A 20,189-nucleotide genomic window follows, 5' to 3' on the forward strand; every position below is an offset into this window, starting at 1 on the left:
TTTAAGAAAACAAACAATGATGACAATGAACCACATAGTTTGGGTTTCATCTAATAAATTAGGGTCATACATACATGATACATAACAAGATAAATAATCTATTAGTATGTAAGGTATAGTCCGTCACTCTCAATGTGTGTAGTCCACTAATCAAGATCAAGTTGACCTGAGAGGTTTTGAATTGATATGATAGTTCTCACCTACAAAAACGGCTAACTAGAGTGCAACACATGGTCGAATAGTCTAATCTCAAGCTGATTGACTCGTGGTACCCAACACAGGATAAAATAACTAGAGCATGTCATGTGACATTAAAAGAAATTAATGATGAAAGGCTCAAAAGCTCACTACCCCAAGTAAACATCGTATGACGGTGCCCCCATTCTCCTCCCCCCCCTCCCCCCCAGGAGCACATGTCGTTCTCTAATTGGGAAACCAGTCAAGCCACATTATTGCAATATTCAAGACACATTCCCAAAATGCTTCAACTTCTTCTTCTTCTTCTTCTTCTTCTTCTTTTGATATTTAGTTTTCGATTTCTAATTTGATTGTCAGAGGCAAATATTTTTCGTCAGCTAAAAAGAACATACTTAACCTTTAGATCAGAACTTTATATGTGCATTTATTGGACAACATACTACTTATAGCCAACAACTTATAAAAAAATCTAAGGGGTCGGGCCACTCGCTCCCCGTTGGCAATTGGGGTCTCAGGTTAAGTAAGCCATAAGGGTGGGGATTTAGGGTTTGAGTTTTGGATCAGGTTAGGGGGTTGGCTGTTAGAGCTAGGGTTTTGGGTCATGTAAGGGTGGGGATTGAGGTTTCAACTTTGATTTTAGGTTAAAGGATGAGTATTGGGGCTTCGTGTCAGTATCAATGAAGGAAATAGATCGAGAGGGAAAAGGCTAGTAGGTGGAGAGCAAGAGGGGGTTCCATGGTGGTGGAGATGGACGTTGTAAGGAGGTAGATTGGTGATGATGACAATTGACATTTAACTAATTTATTTATGTGTTAACATGTTATTGAAAATTTTATAATTAGTGTCATTTTATATTTTTTTTTTTAAATAAAAAACGGGGCTATCATTTTAGTGTAGCAAAAGTTAGAGGTTACAGTTGAGGATTTCCCGTAATTTAGTTTTAGTTTTAAGAAAAATAATATAATCTTAATGAAAAAAATGAAGCTAAATAAAATTAATTTAAATTTTCAATAAATATAATTTAAGTTTAGAAAAAAAAATTAAAATATAATTTAAGTTTAATTTAAATCCATCTAATTTCAATAAATATAATATAATTTAATAAAAATAATTTAGAGTATTGTTCACCTTACCTTATTTTTGCTTAAATGAAATTATTTTTACTGAATTGAAATTATTTTTACTAAGTCTCAAATTACCGTTTTTTAATGAGTAGAACTTTTTTTTACTGAATAAAACTTTTTTTTTACTTAACTGATATTAGTTTTGCTGTACTGAAATTATTTTTATTGAATATTATTTTTTATAAGATGAAGTGAACCGTGCTTAAGTTCAAGAACAACTCATATTTATAAACTTAGTACTCCATACAATTTAGGGTCTGTTCACATTTACTGAACCGACCTGAGCTGAAATGAACTAAATTGAATCGATTAGAGTTGAACTGAATAAAGATGAAATGAATATTTTATGAGAGAAGAAAATTAGGAGTTAAATTGAACTGAACTGATTAGAGTTTATTTGGCATCATTTTTGGGTTTCAGGTTCCTGTTTTTTTGAAAACTAAAAATCAAAAACAGGAAACAAGAAATATGTGTTTTTACTTTTCTGTTGTCAGTTTTCAAAATTATCATGATTTTAATAAGTCAAAATAATTTTTGATTCATTATATGACATATATAATCTAATATATCATATAACTAATATATAAAGCTAAATTTTTAGCCAGGTCACAAGGTAGCGATGACACTTAGCGTTCCAACTTTTCGCCAAGTGTCGTGCCACGTAGTATAGAGTTAAATAGACTTTTCATTATAAGATAAAAAAAGTTAGTATAAAATTCTATTTGGATAGAATTTTAGGATAAAATTGTTAGTTTAGAGTTTTATTTTCAATAAAATACCAATACTTCAGATGTACAAATTGAATTATAATTTTATTTAAAAAAATTATTAGATTATAATTCTAATATAGTTCAAAGGATAACACATCCATTTATAATGTATACTAATCGGCTAAAATAATATGAGTATTTCACAATTTAATAGAATTTTATTACTATGTAGACCCATCAATTAGGGTCGGGTCACGAGTCATCTCGAATTGGGTCACTTCAGATTATGAGTCAAGCAATGTTCAACTCTTGCCCAAAGTTTTAGGTTCAGATTAACTCAAAGGGTTTTGAACATTTATTTCATTTAATTTATTTTTGCTATTTTTTTAGTGTATTAAATCGAGCATTTCCACCGACATTATTATTAGTCATTACATTCCTATTAGATAGCAAATCGTCACAAAAGCACATCCAATTCCTAATTAATTTGTATCAATGATATATTTTAAAACTTGATATATAGATTAAAAATTTATATTACAATTCAATAGACAATCCGGGCATCGCACGGGGCACAAAACTAATATATATATAAAGGGGAGTTTTTTTCCCGAGTTTTTAGAGAGCCACGTAAGATTTAATTTTTTCAGCGCGCCACGTAGGATAATAAATTTTAGTGATAGCCAATTAAATACGAGATTATTAATTTCTTTTAGAATTAAATAATTTAACTGACAAGTAAAATTTGCGAATGAGATTATCCGATTTAAATTAATTAAACATAAAATATTATCTTTTAACATCACGAATTTTATCTAAATATTTAACAATTTTTAGCACATAAATATATATATATGTAAAAATATTATTTTAAAAAATTCAAACAAACCGTGCATCATACGAGATTCATCTAGTATACTTTTAAAAAACAGAAAACCACACTGATCCAAACGAATACAAGTAATTTAAAAATATTACTCTGTTAAACTGTTAAAGTTTTACAGTAACGGACGTGAAAACTTAAAAGTTAAACTGGGGCAGTTAAATATACCGAAGGAGTACGTATATAGATTAAGACAATATATTGACGGTGGGTCCACCGTTCTCACAAACTCCTCCAGTTTTCCATAATCTATGTCTTCTTTCTCTCTCCTCCATCCTTCCTCTCTTTCCAACACCACCCCACTGCTTCACCACACATTCCCCCATTAAAATCCCTTTAATCTTATCTTCTGGATTCACGATTCTACTTTTGATTCTACCAACAATTCAATTGTACCGGAAATAAACTGTTCAATTCTAATCTTAATTTTAATTTCTATGCTTGATTGTTCTGGGGTGTGTGATAATCGAATCTTTCGGAAACTTATGAATTAGGGTTTCCTTAATCGAATTGGGGGAGGATTTAAACTTAATTATAACGTCATGGGACTTGATGAATCCGATACAATTGATGATGCTGATGGTGGGGGTAAATCTTTGAGTTCATCCAATGTTTCTTGCTCAATTTGTCTCGAACCTGTCACCGACAATGGTGATAGATCTTGGGCTAAGCTTCAATGTGGTCACGAATTTCATCTGGGTATGTGTTTTTGTCAAGAAATTTGAGATCTAGGTTTTTAGTTTTGCTGCTTGTTTGATCCGATTCTTGTGCTGAATTTTGCCGGAAATTGTATTGATTATGCTACTGATTATCGTGAAAAACTGGTAAAATTGAATACATAAGTTGGGAAATAGGAAAATTAGTGGTTGGGGTGGGGGAATTAATTTAAGGCAACTGGGTTGTTGAGAAAGATGATCACAATATTAAATTGAGCTTGAAGTTTTGCATGGATTGGATGGGTGGTTATGCTATTCTTAAAATATTTAAGCGTGAGAGTTGTGAGTTATGGATTGATGTTAACCTGTAAGATTAGTATTATGGGCAACACGGGGCGATTGCCGGCTAATTCTTGTCCCTCATGCTCTCATGCCTTCTAGTATTCCATGATCATCTGAGTATGTCCTTAATTTGTAGTGTTTCGTGAAACTGTGTTGAATATCATGATATCTTAGTGATATGATCATATGATTTTGTCCTTAATTCTTTCTCATCACAACTTCAGAAGGTAGAACTTTACATGGATCATAAAGGCAATTAGCCTATTTGTCTATGCTCTGTTTCAATTCATTGTTATGGTAATTGTAATTAATCACGGTGTCAATGGCAAGTGAGAACTTTGAAGGGACTTTGTAGAGTCGATAATGTGCCTGAAGTGTAATTTTGGAGAAAGTAGGGATGGCTTAAATGACAAGGCTTCCTCAAAATATCTGCCAAACTTAATCGACAACTCTAATGAGACAAAGGGTCGGGGCTTAAGATATCTTAAGTTATAAGAGATGAGGATACCTTATCAGTCTTGTAGTTAAATTAGAAGAGTTAGGTTATTACAAATGATACTAATAATTGGGTTGTTACATTTTGATGTTAAGATGCTGGAAATAAGACTTAGGTTATTAGGACATGTTAGTAGGCATTCAAATGCTTTAGCTTGGAGATGTGTGAAAATTGTTCCGAGGAATTGTAGGAGAAGAAAAATTAAACCTTGGAAGCTTTGAAACAAGGTTGTGGGATTTTTTCTCCCATTTCTTCCTCCGTCATGAGAAAATTGTTGTTTATTCTGAGTATGCTCACGACTTCTAATAATTGATGCTGTTATTGTTTTTTCAATGTTGAATATTTTGGAAGCTGCTTGTGTAGTAGATGGTCTGCTTCATGTGGTGTTACTCTATTTGTCTTTGCTGATATTTCAATCCTATATTTATAAACTGCGGTGATCTGCAGATTGCATCGGTTCTGCTTTCAATATCAAGGGATCAATGCAATGCCCAAACTGTCGGAAGATTGAGAAAGGTCAATGGCTTTTTTCCAATGGTTGTCGTTCATTTACGGATATGATGGATGACTGGCCCCATGATGAGGATCTTTATGACCTAAACTACTCTGAGATGGTACTTATTTACAGATATCTTGATCAATATAAGTTTATTTATCATAGTCAGTATAAAAAATAGTTTGTCAGTTTTTATGAGCATCAAAATGGTTGCTTTATTTTATATCAACTTCGAGTCAAGCTATGTTCATATTTTCCTTGGGTACTTAGCATTGTATGCGCATGAACATTAATGTTAGTAATTTAGTAAAGCTATTCAGCCTTTTCTGTTCATTTCGGCTGGCTGCTTCTTTTTTGTTATCTGACAACTTAATCTTGCCTATGAGTTGACATTTATTCATAAGACTTCTCATGTGCTTAATAGTCATTCTCTTGGCTCTATGTACTTCCTCCACTGCCCCCAAAACTGAGACTAAGTAATTCGCTCTGCTTTATTTTAAAAAATTTGGGTGTGTATTCATGCAACTATATACACTTGACATTTCTTAAAATAAAGTAGAGTGAATTACATGGTCTCAATAAATTGTGGATTGCGCACTCAAGCTTACTCAAAATAAAGCAGAGTGTATATTCATTTAACGCACCAATAGATCCACCGACTTGCTGTAGTGTGGATTGCACACTCCTCATTTATAATCCATATATTTGGTTACTATTAGTCATTTCTTTTTCATTAACAAAATTGGTGTCCGGTGACTCTTGGGTTGTCATCTGCTTATTTTGAAGCAATAAGTTTATGGGAATTTTTTATTCAACCTTTTTAATTTTGTTTATCATAACACTCGGCTGCCTAAGTTTAACACCTTTTTCTCAAGCCCCAACCATCCACAGCCACCCCACTTTCTTACCCAACAGCCCCTGAGCCCCACCCTTGATGTCAAAATCTCTGCCACTATTCTGACAATATCAGTAGCTACTAAAAATAAAAACAAAGAATCAACCTTGGTTCCCACTATTAGGATCAATGTGCAAGCCCTCGAGTCTTGATCAAAGGTCATGGGTGTTAAATTATTGAGTGGAATAGAGGGCTTTGAGGATTTATGAGACATTGAGGATACATTGTAGATAAGTGGAATGGAAGGAGAGTATTTGGTTGGTTGGAAAACGATGGGTCAGAGTGAGTTAAAGAGTCTTCCCACTTTCGCTGGTGATGGTCATTTTTTAGGGCAAGCAAATCTAATCTGACAAGAATTTGGAACCATGATTGAAAAGGATTATTAGAATTTATTTCCTTAGATGTAAGACAAGAAATTGATCTGATTTTTACTTCTAGCAAATTTCCCATTTCCTCTCATTTACTCAAAATACTTTGTTAGTAACTTGAAAGTAAGATGCCCCTGCAGTTTGGCCGTTTGGGGGTCCCTTGGAGTAAGGGTAGTGGGGCATCGGTTTGGAAAACTAAAGCATCTCAGTGTATTGTAAATGTGTAGGTTTATATCTAACTCCTCTTTTTATTACCAAAATTCAAGAGCCAATCTTTTGCTTTAAGGCCTGGCGTGGCGTAGAGTGAGATTGATGAGGGATTCTTATAATATATGAAGTGGAAAGCATTCATTTGTTGCTCAGATATAGTTTTATTTATCGACACAGTAGCTCACATATCTGTGGTTTTTGTGGAAATTGAGTTTTCAACCACAATATAATGTTGAATGCTCATGTGTACTGACCAATTACTGTCTTATTTGTACTCAACAACCTTGAGAAAATTTAGGAAATGTTGCATTGTTTGCAGTCAAATCAAAGAAACTGAAATTATTTACCTGCTTTGCTTCTTCCTCACTATATTGAGGATGTATAAAGATCGGATGTGTTTAATTTATTTGGGCTTTAAGGAAGGACCCAATCCTGCCCCTAAAGAAATGTGGTTGTCCTTGTTTGAAGGGTGCATATTGTGGACTTATATATTTTTTAGGCTATCGATAGTAATTGAAGCTCTAATTTAGTTCTAGAGTGTTGAGTGTTGTGATGACCCTACACGATTGTTTCTTTTCTCATTGTGAATAATTTGCATCTCTTTAAGCCTCTTAAAGATCCCGTTATTGTCTGCTGTTGTATTGCTGATGCAGGGATATTTGTGTATTTATAATTTAGGGTTTTTTTTGTTGGAGTATCCTTGATGAAGCTTCCTTCAGCTTTGCTGGATTTACATACCTTCTGGTTCATATCATTAGTATTCTACATTATAACTGTTCATAAAGCAATAAGTTTGTTTCTTTTGTTAATCTCTCCACAATACCATACTAAGACAGTTAGCTGTAAATGCTTTGATATGCAAAGGTTTATTTACTTTGATTTGTTTGTTGTTTCCATGTGCAGTTTGGTCTTCAATGGTGTCCATTACCTGCGTTTTCACGGATTCCCTCTTTTGAGTAAGCATGCCTTCACATATTAGGAATTTAGGATCCTTTTATACTCGATGTTTTCTAGATTTCTTGGCTTTTTTTTTTTAGTTTGTGTGCTATTTTTATCTTTTTAATGTCTCTGTGATCAACTATTTCCCCAACCCTGGTTGATGCAACTTTGTAGAGCAGAGTTGTGCTGCTTATTGAGCTGTAGTCATGCTTGCCTGTATGCAGCTCTAGCTCAAGGTTTCTCAGTTGGATTTGTTGCTTTGTTAAAGCCTATTAGGATGACCTGACCCAGCCTTGAACTGGATTAGTTCTGGTTTTTAGTTTGAAAACTGTCTTAAACACTTGCACATAAAGACTACCATTTTTATGTTATATGCCCTTAAAGATGATTGCGACAATAGATCAATAGATGTGCTATGGATTTTGATCCTTTATTGCATCTTAAATTACTTCTGCCCCGTCTAGGAACATTCAGTGTTGATAAGACTCTCGGACACTTCAAAATAATACAGACGCTTATTAGTTTGGTTTTGTGATCAATATATCTTATTAACATTATGTATAATAACGGGGTTTCTGTAAGTTAACTAAAAGCCTCTCCAAGGCTCCAAGTGGCTCTCATGCTCTTCAAGACTATAGCTCTCAGCTAGATGCATCATTGCTCACATGGCTCATACTGTTTCTCTTTGGAACTGGTATGAGGGATATGATGGTGTAATGTTTTTGTTCTGTTCGGTCACTAGTTAACCACCTTTTTTTGTCAGTTTTTTTCTGCATTTAGAGCAACATTTATCATCAAGCTGCCCTCTTTAATCTATTTTGTTTCAATCATCGATCAATGATGTAATTATATTAATCGTCCCAAAATTTGCTCGCCATGCATTACTTAAAACTTAATAGCATCTCATGTCATTACACTCTGTCCATGTGTCATGAAATCTTACCAATTTAAACTATATGTTCCAATCCATGTCTGTATCATGAGTGGTTCACTGGTTTACATTGAACTCATGCTAGGAGTGAGTGTGATTATTATATGAACACCATTGATCCAGTGTAGCTGTTTCCAATTGGGCTTTGTTGTTTTTGCATGATTTTCCTTGATTCAAGATGTAGTGTGCCTCTGCGTTGTCCTACTTTAAGATTGTGATGTCTTTCTTGGTTAACTGGGCTCTTGGCCATTATTTTGTTGGATCTCCATGTTATAATCTATGTATTTGACTATCTGATGAGTGATCTGCCAGTTTTACTCTATTGTTGATCGATGACTGTTTCTTGATGAGTTACTTTTCTTATCTTTGCAGGGAAGGAGAGTTCCCATCTACTCCTTGTAAGTTTTGTTTTTGCATTCGCCTTTTGCTGATAACGTTTTGACTACGGTGGTATTTCAATTATTAAAATTTCTTTTACTTTTACAGATCATGATTTTTTGGGTCAACAAGCTGTCTATGCTGAACATACGGCTGTTTCATCTTCTACACATCAATGCCCTTATGTAGCATATTATGGACCAATCCATTCCTCATCCTCAAACTCTGTTGGAAGTGTATCTGATGGCTCCAATTTTAATAATCGCTGGGGAGGGCCATCTGGACCCAGTGAAATGCCAGCTTCTTATGCCTTTGCTGCCATGGACCCCCATTATCATGGTTGGGAGCAACAGTCCTTGAGCTTTTCTTCTAATGGAAATCGGATGGGTGCTTCTGATCAACCTTCAGCTCCATCTTTGACTTCGAGATCCTCACGGGTGAATTCTGATTTGTCAAGATCAGGGTCATTTGTCCATCCATTTGTTGTAAGCCACAGGTATGTGCTGACAACCATGGCAATCCTCCTTTGGCCTGGTCGTTATTTGTTTAGAAGTTTATTTTTAAGCTTTACTTAGCTTTTAGGGCCTTTATGGGATTGGTCCAGCTGCTCGGGCTATTTAATCTAGCCTACTTGTTGAAGGATAAGGGAAAATAAGCTGGACTTCAGAAAAGCACCGACTATTAGATAATATAGAATTTTCAATGGAAAGGATTAAGGATTTTGTTTTCGAAAATTACTGAGTTGTCTCCTACTTGAAACTGATTTATTCTCGGTATAATTTCTACCACAATTCCACAAATACTACAGTCTTTAACCTAGTAAAGCAGCCTTATATTGATTTTCAAGTCTTTTTAGAGAGACAACCATGGCTCTCCTGCTGCCTTTTCCCATTTTTTGCTTTGGGTGATTCACATTTGCTCTCCCAAAATGAGATGTGTTTGTTCATTATGTTAGATGTGACAATGTTTGTTGTCTTTTCAACATCAATTTTTACCATCTTGTTTAGGGAGCTTGTCAGGCAATTTCTAATTCTGTGTACACATCATCATCTCTCCTTTGTTGGTTGAAACACCAGGGTGTTACTATTGTATAACTGATTGGGCTTGATGACAAACTTTGTTTGACCACTTTTGTGTTTCCTCTAATGACTGCTTGTTATTTTATTATCACAGTTCTGGCAGCAGGGTTGGAAGTTCTGTCACCTCATCTATGATTCCACCATATCCAGGCAGTGCGGCTCGAGCTCGTGATCGTGTACAAGCTCTTCAGGCATATTTTCAGCCACCTAGCAGCTCCCCGCCCATACGTGCACCCATCATGTCCAATACAAGAAGATCCAGTGGCCATAGAGGTTTGTCCCAAGGGGCCCCAATTCCCTCATCATCTGATCAGACGAATGGAGGCTTTTTTGTATACCCATCAGGTACATCCACTCGGAGCTTTCCTGAAGCGGAGAATCCAATATCTAGCAGGTTCCGTGGGTGGGAAAGAGACCATTTGAGTTCTTTCCCATTAACTCAGGGTGATAGAGACTCCAATTGGCTTCCCCACCAGGTTGTTGGTGGGTCCAGCAGTTTCCGCCAACGACATGGATCTGAACGGACACCATCACAAAATCGGTCGTAAGACCACACATTCTATCCTTTTTTCCGTTATTGGGTGAAAGCGGAAAACAAATTGCCAATATTACAACTGCAGAAACCAATGAAATATGTAATGTGTGAAATGATGCAGAATGGTTTTATTTGATGTTTCGCTTGGAAAAGCGAGACTCCTATATGCTGTTGAGTGGATCCTGAAATGGTCCTTTCTGGCAGTGGCTTCATAGAAAGCTTAAGCCTCGAGGGTATTTAGGATAAGACATTGAATCGTAGATGACCGATGGTTTATGCGGAGGTGTCTGTTGCCTTAGAAAGCGAATTGGGGTTGTCTTGCTAGAATGCCTGAAGGTTTGTGAGAAAGGGGGGACTGAATTCTGTTGCATGTTAACTTATCCCCGTATATTTGTGGTAATTGTATGCAAAAATTCAAGAAGTTTTGAACCATTATATCTTTTCATATTTTTTCAGTTCTAACTAGAAGTAATGGCATTGATAAGTAGGTTCAAAGTAGGCTAGAGTCATTAGTCTTTAGGTCTTGACTTAATCACCTAAATTCTAGTTGTTTAAGAATTAATGAGGTCAGATGAGACATGTTTAGGAGAAAAAACCTTTAAAAGATCATATAAGCACTGATAATGAAAAGAGAATAAAATTCAAGTAGGTGATTGAATTCAAGTAGGTGATTGAATAGATGGTCATAGAGGTAAGAAGGAAGGTGATAATGGAGGTTTATTAACAATTTTAAATTTTTGTTGTGGTGTTAAAAGTGTTTTTTTTTGTTTAATAAAATCAAAAAACAAATCTGGTCTGGTGTTAAAAATTAAATTTTCTTTTTAATTTTAATTTTAATTTTAATATGATCTTTATCGTAAATTGATTAATGATTTTTTTTTAATTAAGATACACTAATTTCTTTTTTTTTTTATTTTATTTTATTTTTTATTATTTTTTTATTTTTATGAAGATAGCATGTGATTTATAGTTTTTACGATTTAATGACATTTATATTTCATGATTGATAAGGTTATACTTATAAAACTTCTATGAAAAATCAATAATTTATAATACTCTTTTGAATAAATCTTGATTTTTTACTCCTAGTATTTTTATTTTTATTTTGACAAACACCAAAAAACGAGCTTAAGTATTAAAAATCAAGACCTTGCCAGAGATGAGTCAGATGACGAGAGGTTACAGAGTGGTGACAATCCTCCATCCAAATTAATTCTTCTTGCCAAGAGGTGGCTAATTTGGCTAAGGAGTCAGCAACTTTATTTTTTATTACACATCCTAGGATAAAAGGAAAAAGAACATAACTCGAGCTTTACCAGCCACATGACGAATATCACCAACAATAAATTTAACTAAGGATCTTTCCTGGGTTGGATGCTAGTAACATTAGGTCATAAGAGCATTACAAAATACTATCACAACACCACAAGACAACCTCAACTCTAGTAGTCTCTTTCCAATATTGCTTATAGGATTTTAGTGACAACCTCACCCAGGCCATTGCCTCCGCCACAAGGGCTAATGCATATGCAATTCTTGACAACATTAACCAATTGGGGACTGTTTTTAGTGAGGTTATCTTGAAGAAGTCGAATTCTCTAGCCATTAATACTCGGGCTTTAGCATAAATTTAAGAGGGTTTTATGTTTATAGTCTGAAGTGAAATTCTGAAAACTGTAACGTAACAATGGGTTTCAGAAAACCATTTTTACTTTTGTTTAAGTGTAGTAGCTTCAGCTTTTACCAAACATTTATAAAAGCAATAGATTTTAAACCAATACATAAGAATCTTACAACCACAATTCTTAGATCATTTATTGACCAACTAAGTCGACCAAATTAGTCAATCGCTTAATAGAAAACTAAAAATCTGCAACAGCAAGTTCAGATCCCTGATGAGAAATTCACTAATCTGATCTACTGAGTAAACTCCTCGCGCCCTAGTCCCAATATAGCAAGAGTGTACATTATCAGCTAATTCTAACAATTCTACTCCCAAGTATATGCTACAGCACAGCTCTTTAACGTTACACTCATCCACTATTTTGTGCAGTATTTACTTCTCGATTCAGCAACGCTCCTCAGACTCAACAGAACGACTTCTATCAGATCTTGCCTGCAATACACAACATTGCATGTTCACAAATTTGTAGATTACACAGCAGTTGAAAAAGAGAATATGATTTACAGAACATAATAGAAGAAATCATACAGCTGGAGAACGTGATCGACTGACACTTCTGCTAACAGAACGGCGAACTGGAGATTTGGACCTTGATAAAGATCTGAAAATCAAATAGAGCATTGGTAAAATGTCAGTCTAAATAAATTTGACAGCCTCAGCAATTTGTCATAAATTTAACAGATTCAGCAATTAGTTATGATTTTGACAAGAATTCAACAGGGTGATTTTGGACCTCAGTTTGCCTTTACTCAAAACTATACAGAAAAATTACACCAGTAAGGGGAAGTGGAAAGAGAGCCATTCTGGACTAGAGCAAGAAATTCCAACCTTACCATCAGAGAGCCATTTTGGACTAGAGCAAGAAATTCCAACCTTACCATCCAGTCAGATCGGTGTGGAATATCATGTTCACCAATGTGTAGCAAAGGCCCAAAACCATGTTTCGCACTTAAATTGCATAGAACATTGTATCTACCAATATCCTTTTACCAGGAGTCCTACCAAATCTCATGCTTATGCAATTGGGCTACAACTGCTCTGTGTTCCAAGACACTAGAGCACATATGAGAATCCAGTTCTTTCTTATAGAACCAAAGATTTTGCCAGCTCACATCCAAAACCTCCACCAAACATAATACCTTTATTATTTATCCAACAATCATAATTCCCAATAGTGAACACATCCAACAAATATAAAACAACGCCAGCCTGGATGGAAATGAGCAAGGTTTGATGTGAAATAGATCCAAGCCCCTATGTCCAATCCCCAGACTGCCGCAAAGAGCTGGATCTACGAAACAAAGAAGACAAGCTTCATAAACTCATTAAAACAATTAGGCAACATCTCATATGTTTCAAATACGACCGTGTCCTAAAAATCCATCAAGAGGCAGGTTTAATTTGGAAAATCTGTCTGTTTTATCTACATTTTCACTTTCGAATGTTCCATCTTTAGTTTCAACTTATCCCTATAATATGCATATTTATTTACTGGACAAAACTCCACATAACTTGAAAAACAAGGCATTGTAAGATGAATAACAAAAATACGGTTCCAAATTCTTCAGATCTAAATAAAAGCATAATTTCACTAGACATAGTAGAGCACTAAAATGCCATGTCCTAATAAATTCATCACATCATATGGCATATACGAGACAAACTACCTGCATGTATCCAATGACTCCTCTTTACTCACCACAGTCCATCGCTCCAACTACAAAAATTTAAGTAACAAATCAAAATGAAATTTGGCACCATCCTTTACTTTTCAATTTCATTGACAGAAAAAATGCAAACAATGCTGACATAAAAAGCACAAATCGCCACCCAAAACAGAAACAGGTCAATAGCCTACAAATATGACACCCGACTGCACATAAATGCATCTGATAGGCAGCAAGCAAAATAACCAATACCGTGCAGATGTTAAATGATTAAAACAGATAGAACATAAATAGACAATGAAAAAGATCATTTCTCTAGGACCCAAAAAACCTAAACTACATACTATTCCATACTCCCATTCTGGCATCACCCAAGACAAAGAACACCCATAGACCAAAGAAAATAAAGAAAGAGAATGTGCACTAGATAAAAAATAAAAAAAAAAAAAATAAATAAAAATAAAAAAAAAAAAAATAAAAAAATTGCACAAATAGATTATCTAGAGGGGGAAGAGGTTACAACTTGTAATAACAACCCAACATTTGCTGAACCTTTGATGGCCTTCCCAATAATCTACAGAGTAAAAAAGAATGATCCACATATAGGTAGATGATCCAGTCTTGCAGCACCCAAAACTAGTAATTTCTAATTTGAAAGATACATACTCTTGCATGCTGGATCCAGTATATTTTATGCCATTATCTATAATGGGCTGATACCAAGATAACTATATTGTCCCATAGAGATGCTTGCCCATCAATAAAACACAGAAATTCACACTATGGTTGGTACTATTCTTGCTATTACCAAGAAAGAAGCCCTCCTGTAAATGGGCTGTTATACTTCAAAGTGGAGTACATTATAATGTTCCCTCTTATACCAGCCAAAAGGATAATCAAACAGTGCATTGCTTAACCAAGGTTAGATCAGAGAAATATAGTGCAACATAATCTTACCAATTACATAATCCTGGCTCAACACTAGAAGCTAACATGTAACTAATTAAGATTAAGCAGGGATAATCAGTAGAATATTGCCTGTCACCAGAATCTGGCCCATCAATAGAAGCTAAACATAAACCAACTAGCTATGTCATTGGTATAAGGCTAAGCAGTTTCTTGAAATATAATGAAACACCGATAGCCATCTAATTAACCCTTAAACAGGCAAGCCTTGAACAGGCAAGTAACTGATACTAGAAAATGTCTGACTAATAAGCACAAATTACAAGAACAACAACATACCTAGAACGAGAACGAGAAGGGGATCTTGAGGGAGACCTAGAAGGAGATCTGGAATAAGAACGTCGTGAACTTTTTCTTGGAGAAATGCTGCATCAGAATAAACCACATCAACATGCTATCATATCATGGAACTTCACAACAATTTCCAACTTAAAACAAATAACAGCACCTGTAGCTGCAGCTTCGGCTTCTGCTTCGGCTGTAACTACGGCCACGGCTGTAGCTTCTACTTCTCGACCTATCATCTGGACTCAGACTCCTGGAGTACTCTTTCACCTACAGGCAAAATATAGATTAGAAAAAGAAATATATATATATATATATATATATATATATATATATATATATATATATATATATATATATATATATATAATTCAAACAAATATACACATTTCAAGAATCAGTTTGACGTGAGACATACTCGAATATAAGCACGAGAGAATGCATTACGAAACTCAGAATCATCCAGTTTCCTGACCTGCATGATAAGTAATGCCAAATTAAACCCCAAGGAAAGGGGACATAGAAAGTAAAAACTGCCTCTTAACAACATACAGAACCAAACTAACTTACAGCACGCTTCATATCATCATAACTTGCATATTCAACAACTCCAGTCATGCCTGCAAAAAAATAGTCAATCAGATGAAGAGTAATATATACAGATATAAGCATGCAATGCACAAAACATCCCAACTTTTACAGATGAACCCAAAGAACATAAACATATATTTTTTTTTTCTGGACAGTTGAGCTCATAATAATCCAAACTATGATACAAAATGAGCGAAGTTCAAACTAATGCAGCAAGATAATACTTATCCTTCAACATTATTACGTTGTACATACACATCAGCATCTATCACATGCAGGCTTGCAAAAAGGACCATGGGCCTTTTTAGGTAGAATGATGATTAATATGCCATAGTAAAAAGTGAATATTGTGACGGATTCCAGATAAGACTTAAGAAATTGTCTAAAACAAGAGGGTGTAAAAAGCTTAAGGAAATATATAAGTCAAACAGAAAGGTGAGTATTTAGTCAACAAATAAATATAAGACCAGATGTCACAGTTTCCGTCTAGAATTAAAGCAATAAGATTAAGTTAATAGTCCAACCTATTCTTCTATTTTTGTCACCCAGTGACCCAGATAATATATAAATATCCAACCCTTACATATTTCATCTTCATAGAGTTGAGTGATTACATTCTAATGACCCACCCTAGGGTCTCCCAAATCCCAATCATGCTGAAATACTCCGGCTTTCCGGCAAGTGTGGCACCTAAGGGCACTATAGATTTTGATAGTATCCAGAAAATGTTTTCCATATTATTACAAGGAGAGCTCAAGGCCTCTCGAATTCCTTGATTATCAGAACACACTTATACTGGAAAAATCAATACCCCGTACATGATAATAATAGTTATTCTCTCTCCTTTGCTTTGATCTGTCTCTTTTTCATAATTATTCTTCTCTGAAATGTTGCTGGGACAGCTTAAATCATTACATATATATTCAACATAAGATGCACTGCAGCAAAGCACAATTCCACCCTAAAGCACCCATATCACCAAACCATATATTGAGCAAGCAATCATAGACACGGATGCAAGAAGCACTTAGAAAGCAGAAATTCAAGGCATCAAGTGCACCAACTTACCACCATAACGACGATCCTTGAATACATCTGAAAAACAAACATCTCCGGCTCGTCGCATGTGATCCTAATAGTGAAGAATATAATAAGTAGATCAGAAAAAAGCATGAACAATAGACAGTGGATAATGGGAAGGGGAAAATTTAACATAACAATCATGCACGAAACACAACTGCACAGCACAATGATTCCTTAATCCTATCTAGCTTAAAAAATTTTATCACTCACCTTAAGGTCTTGCCAAGAAACAGATGACGGCAGTCCAGTGACCATGACTGCACAAACACCAACATTAGAATTTCTTAGAGCAGTAAAATAACCAAAAAGATATCACTTGAGAAGCAAGAGTACAAGACTAACCTCTATAGTCAGTGTGCTTGGGTGCTCCACCCCTATAACTGCTGCCTCCATAACTGCTGTGACGGTCAGATGATAGGGATCCTCGACCACCATGAGCAAATTCCACCTAAAGAGTTGAGAACACCGTTGTAAGTGTTGCAACACTAAACAGACAAAAAACGGAAGCTCAGATAGACAGGCAGCAAAATAGGACCCAAGCATACTAACCCGCAAACGATGCCCGTCAAAATCATAACCATTACGGCCATACACAGCATCTTCAGCATCACGTTCATCTTCGAACTGTAAAGAACATATAACAAAAAAAAAAATGACAAACTGAGAAATAAGGGAAAGAAACTACAAGTTCATAACATTCACCCATCTAATCCCAGCTCACTCACTCCCAATCAAAATTTGACCTCACCTCAACAAAAGCATAACCAGGAGGCCGTGGTGGAATCTTCAGATCAATGTCAACGATTGGGCCATACTGCATCAGAGCGTAAACAAATAGTGAGTAGTCGCTTGTTTTACTTAGCTACCATAATTACATTTTTTACATCTCTGACCAAGAACAACTAAAGTAAATTCTAATTTCTGAGTTGGCCATAGTAACATATTCTTTTGATTGCAACCAACACTGGTTTTAAACAGAATAATAACCCCCCGACACACACACACACACACACACACAATAACACAAATTTGTCATTATTATTTATTTAAAATAAAATATAAAAACCCACATACAGGCGCTATATTTGTCTCCTATGTACATTTTTTCTTGAGCGAGAAGCACAATCCTAATTTCTTTTCTATATTGTTTTGGCCCATGTAGGATCATCATTCAACCATTCTTAATTGACACTTTTAACCGAGAGCATCACGAGACACTGTGAATGACTTATTACATAACAAATATTTTTTCCGAAATTGACATATATTAGAGTTGTACTCCCCACCATTGATTCTCGTGTATGTCTTGCACACTATACACATGTTGGTTTGAAAAGATTGATCATCAATATATTATTATCTATCGTTCAGCAACACAATATCACATAAGGACATACCAATAGCCTAAATATTTCTCATCTCTTCTGCCTTCGCTAATCCAAAAATAGGTGTGCCTAACTCAGCTACTACAATATATTCTGTCAATCTCAAACGGCTAGAATAAAGCCTCCGCAATCCAGTGAAATACAATGTCAAATAACTACTGCGGTTATCAATACATCATGACAGCATCAACAATAGCACATATAGAATATTCATTTCTAACTACACAATCTTAACCTTGGATATTTATTAATAAATTAGTAGAATATTAATAATTCATTTCAAGGACAATACTCATATTCAAGATGGGGCACATAAACTTGTGTAAAGGCCAACCTTGTAAAAGATATCCTCGACTTCTCTCTCGCGAATATCACCGGGAAGATTACCAACGTAAATAGTACGGTAAATTCGTCTCGTCATGTTTTTCTTCAACCCTTCACAAAGATTAAAACTTGACAAAAGCTGCACAGCAAAATATAGCCAACTATCAGAATTTCCAAGATTCTGTAAAAAAAATTCCCTCCAAAACAAGAAAACAATCTATTTTAACTAAAATTTAGACAAATCAAATTATTCACATGTTGAATTAGCTATCAAAATTTTAAATTCGAATACGCAAATTTTAATCCGAAAAGTTAAACAATCAAAACATTTCCTTTAGAACAATATTTCGAGCTCTTGTCAAAAACTATAGCAATTGCCTATAATCTACATACAACGGAGTAAGAATTAAGTGTAATAAATTGGATAATCTTCAATCTGATGAATCAATTAAACATCACAAAAATTCCCAAAATTGAGCTAATTACGATTAAAAAACAACAAGTAATATGACAATTCTAACTAAAAAAAATAAAACTTAAATTTTTTTTGAAAATGGACAAACAAAAAAAAAAAAAAAAAAAAAAAAAAACCTCACAGGAAAACAAGAATTCAACGTTAATTTAATAGAATAAGACGTCGATGTACCATCAAATTTCAAAAAATAAGGTAATTGACAATAAAAATCCCAAAATTAATTCGAATTACCACAAATCAATAATAATCCAAAACCTAGTTTTAATCAACACAGCTAAGAAATCAAGCTATGCCAAAAAAACCAGAAAAAAAAAAAAAAAAAAACGAAATTACCGAACTTAACTGCTAGTACGATGAACTAGTTAACTGAACAACTTATTAATTAAAGAATTATAAATTAAATTGAAATTTCGATGATTTAAGCACAATAAAATCAGAAGAAAACAATTATAGAAAAGAAAAAAACGAGAAGAAGACGCAACTTACCGTGAAATTTAGAAGTCTCTGGAAAGCAGTTATGAGAGGAGAGAGAAAATAGGGTTTTATAAGGGTGGAGATTGGATTCACTGCTTTTAACCTACGGTTTTATTGTGCGCCAGACGTTTGATCTTTTTGTTTATCCACGTAGCAGCATCTTAGGAGGGAATTGCTTTTATGTTGTTGTGTTTTTTTGGTTGGTTTTTTTTTTTATTTGATGATTTTTTGTTTATCCACGTGGCATCATCTTAGGAGGGAATTGCTTTATGTTGTTGTGTTTTTTTTTATTTGGCGATTTTGGAAAAGATTAAGGAAGGCATCAAATTCAAAATTAAATTTGTAATTTACAAAAAAATTAAAATAAATAAATAATGGAATGGGACATTTGGTATATGGGAAACTCAAAATTAAATTTTAATAATAAAAATACTCCTATTACGTATGGTATGTGGAAGTGAGAATTTGAGCATTTAAGAGTGAGATTTAGATTGAGAATTGATGGTAGAGGTTGATGCTTTATAAAATACGCATTCATTCTCATTATTAAGGATTCACAGGTGGCTTTGGCCTGTGTAGGTAATTAACTATTAGCTGATTGTATTAACTAGTTTGACAATATGTTTATATTAGCTAATTTGACTAACTGGTTGTAAATAGCTAATTGTATAAAAGTGTTTGGTAACTAGCTGTTTATTATTCGTTGTTTTAGTTTTTTTTTTCAAACCCAAAAAACTAATTAATTAATAGGTTAATTTTTAAATTACCACCCAAAAATATAACCATTTTTGAATTAACCATCCATTTAATTTTTTATTTTAAATTACCACCCCTTAAATTAAATAAATGCTCAGATTACCATCCATTAAAAAAATCCGGTGAATTTCCCGTATGTAGGCCCCACCTAACACTTATTTTGACTCTTTTGATTAATTTTCTTCCCTGATTTTTCTCTTTAAAAACGCTCTCTAAACTTTAATTCCCATTTCCTTAACCAAATTCTCCCAAATTTCAA

At 34.4% G+C, this 20,189-nt stretch overlaps 2 protein-coding genes across 7 annotated transcripts; one reads left to right on the forward strand and one right to left on the reverse strand.

The window, feature by feature from the left end:
* Nucleotides 1-3,122: 3,122 nt before the first annotated feature.
* Nucleotides 3,123-10,695, forward strand: LOC110708692 (E3 ubiquitin-protein ligase RFI2-like). Its single transcript, XM_021886886.1, has 6 exons — nt 3,123-3,614; nt 4,857-5,023; nt 7,282-7,334; nt 8,621-8,646; nt 8,735-9,122; nt 9,800-10,695. The coding sequence occupies exons 1-6, from the start codon at nt 3,458-3,460 to the stop codon at nt 10,251-10,253; spliced, it is 1,245 nt and encodes a 414-aa protein (XP_021742578.1). The 5' UTR covers nt 3,123-3,457; the 3' UTR covers nt 10,254-10,695.
* Nucleotides 10,696-11,972: 1,277 nt separating this feature from the next.
* LOC110708693 (serine/arginine-rich splicing factor SR30-like) lies at nt 11,973-19,527 on the reverse strand. 6 transcript variants are annotated; one of them, XR_002508789.1, is made up of 14 exons: nt 19,187-19,526; nt 18,236-18,364; nt 17,265-17,330; nt 17,066-17,140; nt 16,859-16,964; nt 16,727-16,773; nt 16,502-16,565; nt 15,413-15,462; nt 15,261-15,317; nt 15,006-15,112; nt 14,837-14,923; nt 13,592-13,641; nt 12,453-13,215; nt 11,973-12,356 (listed from the first exon to the last, which is right to left on the reverse strand). XR_002508789.1 is itself a non-coding variant. In XM_021886887.1 (13 exons), the coding sequence occupies exons 2-13, from the start codon at nt 18,320-18,322 to the stop codon at nt 12,309-12,311; spliced, it is 867 nt and encodes a 288-aa protein (XP_021742579.1). In that variant the 5' UTR covers nt 18,323-18,364; nt 19,187-19,525; the 3' UTR covers nt 11,973-12,308. The 6 variants fall into 6 exon arrangements, 2 of the variants coding, with proteins under 2 accessions (XP_021742579.1, XP_021742580.1); XR_002508786.1 differs by lacking the exon at nt 13,592-13,641 and having other exon boundaries at nt 19,187-19,527; XR_002508788.1 differs by having other exon boundaries at nt 12,453-13,641.
* Between the last annotated feature and the right edge of the window lie 662 nt (nt 19,528-20,189).

Source organism: Chenopodium quinoa, unplaced genomic scaffold (assembly GCF_001683475.1).
Source record: "Chenopodium quinoa cultivar QQ74 unplaced genomic scaffold, ASM168347v1, whole genome shotgun sequence".
NCBI classification, from domain to species: Eukaryota; Viridiplantae; Streptophyta; class Magnoliopsida; order Caryophyllales; family Amaranthaceae; genus Chenopodium; species Chenopodium quinoa.